A 2,259-nucleotide genomic window follows, 5' to 3' on the forward strand; every position below is an offset into this window, starting at 1 on the left:
GTATTTAATAAGTCCTAGACTGAATTAATGGGTAAATAATCATACATAAAAATTTTTGCATGCTGCAATGTCCTTGAAATCATAGCTTACAATGCCTATTTAAGTTCAGTAGTTTTTATTTATTTATTTATTTATTTGAGAGCGACAGACACAGAGAGAAAGACAGATAGAGGAAGAGAGAGAGAATGGGCGCGCCAGGGCTTCCAGCCTCTGCAAACGAACTCCAGATGCGTGCGCCCCCTTGTGCATCTGGCTAATGTGGGATCTGGGGAACCGAGCCTCGAACTGGGGCCCTTAGGCTTCACAGGCAAGCGCTTAACCACTAAGCCATCTCTCCAGCCCGCAAACATACTTTTAAGTATTCAATAGTCTTCCATAATATTTGGTGGCTAATTAAAACTAATTTTATACTAAAATAGCCTTTATGCAGAAGTATCGAGGGTAAAGTAAAAGACACTTTAAAAATCATAAATATTATTTGCTAAAATTATTTAGGAAGATTTTGAAAAATATTTACCCAATAATTAAAATTAACCTCAAATTGGGAATCATAGAAACTTGAAATATTGAGTAAACATAAAAATGTCAGACAAAAGAATGAGATATTTGTTTAACTGAATGTGAACTCGTATTTTTTTAAATATTTAGATGAAATGTAAAATACCATGTGTTCAAAAGACTACTGTGATATGTGCATGCATATGTATATACATACATATTTATCAGGGAAAAGACAGAAATTTCTACTTGGATATGGTTAGTAGTAAAGAAAAAAATGATGAAAATTTAAGAGCAAACAGAGGGCATACTTTTTTTCTTCTGATAAATTAGGAAATTTGGATATTTGTAACCATCGGTGATATAATCTAAGGGGCAGGAAAGTGACTGGCACTTCTGGTTAAATCTTTCCCACAGATGAAACATGAAGAGAGGAATGCGGGTGTCAATGTTTCCACAGTGAAGCAGTTTGTCCTCTTGGGATTCTCTGACCTTCCTAACCTCCAAGGGCTTCTATTTGGGATATTTTTCATCATGTACTTGACAATCTTAATTGGAAATAGCATCATAATTGTGATAACAAGGATTGACCCTGCCTTACAGAAACCCATGTATTTTTTCCTGGCAAATTTTTCTTCTCTGGAAATATGTTATGTGTCAGTAACTCTCCCTAGGATTCTGTTCAACATTTGTATGCAAGATAGATTCATTTCTATTCTGAGTTGTGCCACCCAGTTATGCTTCTTCCTTATGTTGGGGGCAACTGAGTGCTTCCTCCTGGCTGTGATGTCCTATGACCGCTATGTGGCCATCTGCAACCCTCTGCACTATCCTTTGATCATGAACCCAACAAAGTGCACTCAGCTAGCAGTGTCCTCTTGGCTTGGGGGTATCCCAGTCCAGATAGGGCAAACCTGTCAGATATTCTCACTGCATTTCTGTAGTTCTAACAAAATTGATCACTTCTTCTGTGACATACCTCCTATTCTCAAGCTAGCCTGTGGCGACACGTCTGTGCATGAGTTGTCTGTCTACATAGTAGCTATGCTGTTTGTTGCATTCCCTTTTATGTTGATTCTTGCTTCTTACAGCAAAATCATCACCACCATTCTGAAATTACCAACTGCTAAGGGACGGGCCAAAGCCTTTTCCACATGTTCTTCCCACCTGCTGGTGGTGGTCTTATTTTTTGGATCTGCTACAGTTACCTATTTGAGGCCAAAGTCCACTCATTCTGCAAGAACTGACAAACTGCTCTCTTTGTTCTACACTATTGTGACTCCAATGTTCAACCCAATGATATACAGCCTTAGGAATAAAGACGTGATTGCATCCCTGAAAAGACTATTGTATAAAAGATAGTGTCTCAGACTTATGCACAAATTATTGTATGGCTTTTCTATCCTCAGGTTGGCACACTCCCACTGAGATGCCAATTCCCTCCAGTTTATGTTTGGAAGATAACCTTACTCTGATTAGATACATGCTAGGCAAATTCATCTAAAATACTCTGTGTGTTAAGAAAAACATATTCTCTGAATACAAATTTAGAATGTGAGTCACATATTCCATAAAATTATGAGCATAATTCAATAGTCAGTTATGTTATGAAAATACAAAGGGGAGCTATTTACCTAAATATTTCTTTTTTAATTTTTCTTTTATTTATCTTTATTTACTTAAGAGCAACAGGCAGAGAGAGAGAGAGAGAGAGAGAGAGAGAGAGAGAGAGAAAGAGAGAGAGAATGGGCATGCCAGGGC

At 37.5% G+C, this 2,259-nt stretch overlaps 1 protein-coding gene across 1 annotated transcript; it reads left to right on the forward strand.

Annotated features, from left to right (window-relative positions):
- Positions 1–906: 906 nt before the first annotated feature.
- LOC101595478 (olfactory receptor 10AG1-like) lies at positions 907–1,860 on the forward strand. The gene has a single exon (XM_004667644.2). It carries the CDS (start codon positions 916–918, stop codon positions 1,858–1,860), a length of 945 nt encoding a protein of 314 aa, XP_004667701.2. The 5' UTR covers positions 907–915.
- Positions 1,861–2,259: the final 399 nt, after the last annotated feature.

Source organism: Jaculus jaculus, chromosome 1 (assembly GCF_020740685.1).
Source record: "Jaculus jaculus isolate mJacJac1 chromosome 1, mJacJac1.mat.Y.cur, whole genome shotgun sequence".
In the NCBI taxonomy this organism is placed as follows: domain Eukaryota; kingdom Metazoa; phylum Chordata; class Mammalia; order Rodentia; family Dipodidae; genus Jaculus; species Jaculus jaculus.

What these genes read in the sequence shown, in the direction of transcription:
- LOC101595478 (XM_004667644.2), top strand. Translation starts at nt 916, where the DNA reads ATGAAACATGAAGAGAGGAATGCGGGTGTCAATGTTTCCACAGTGAAG.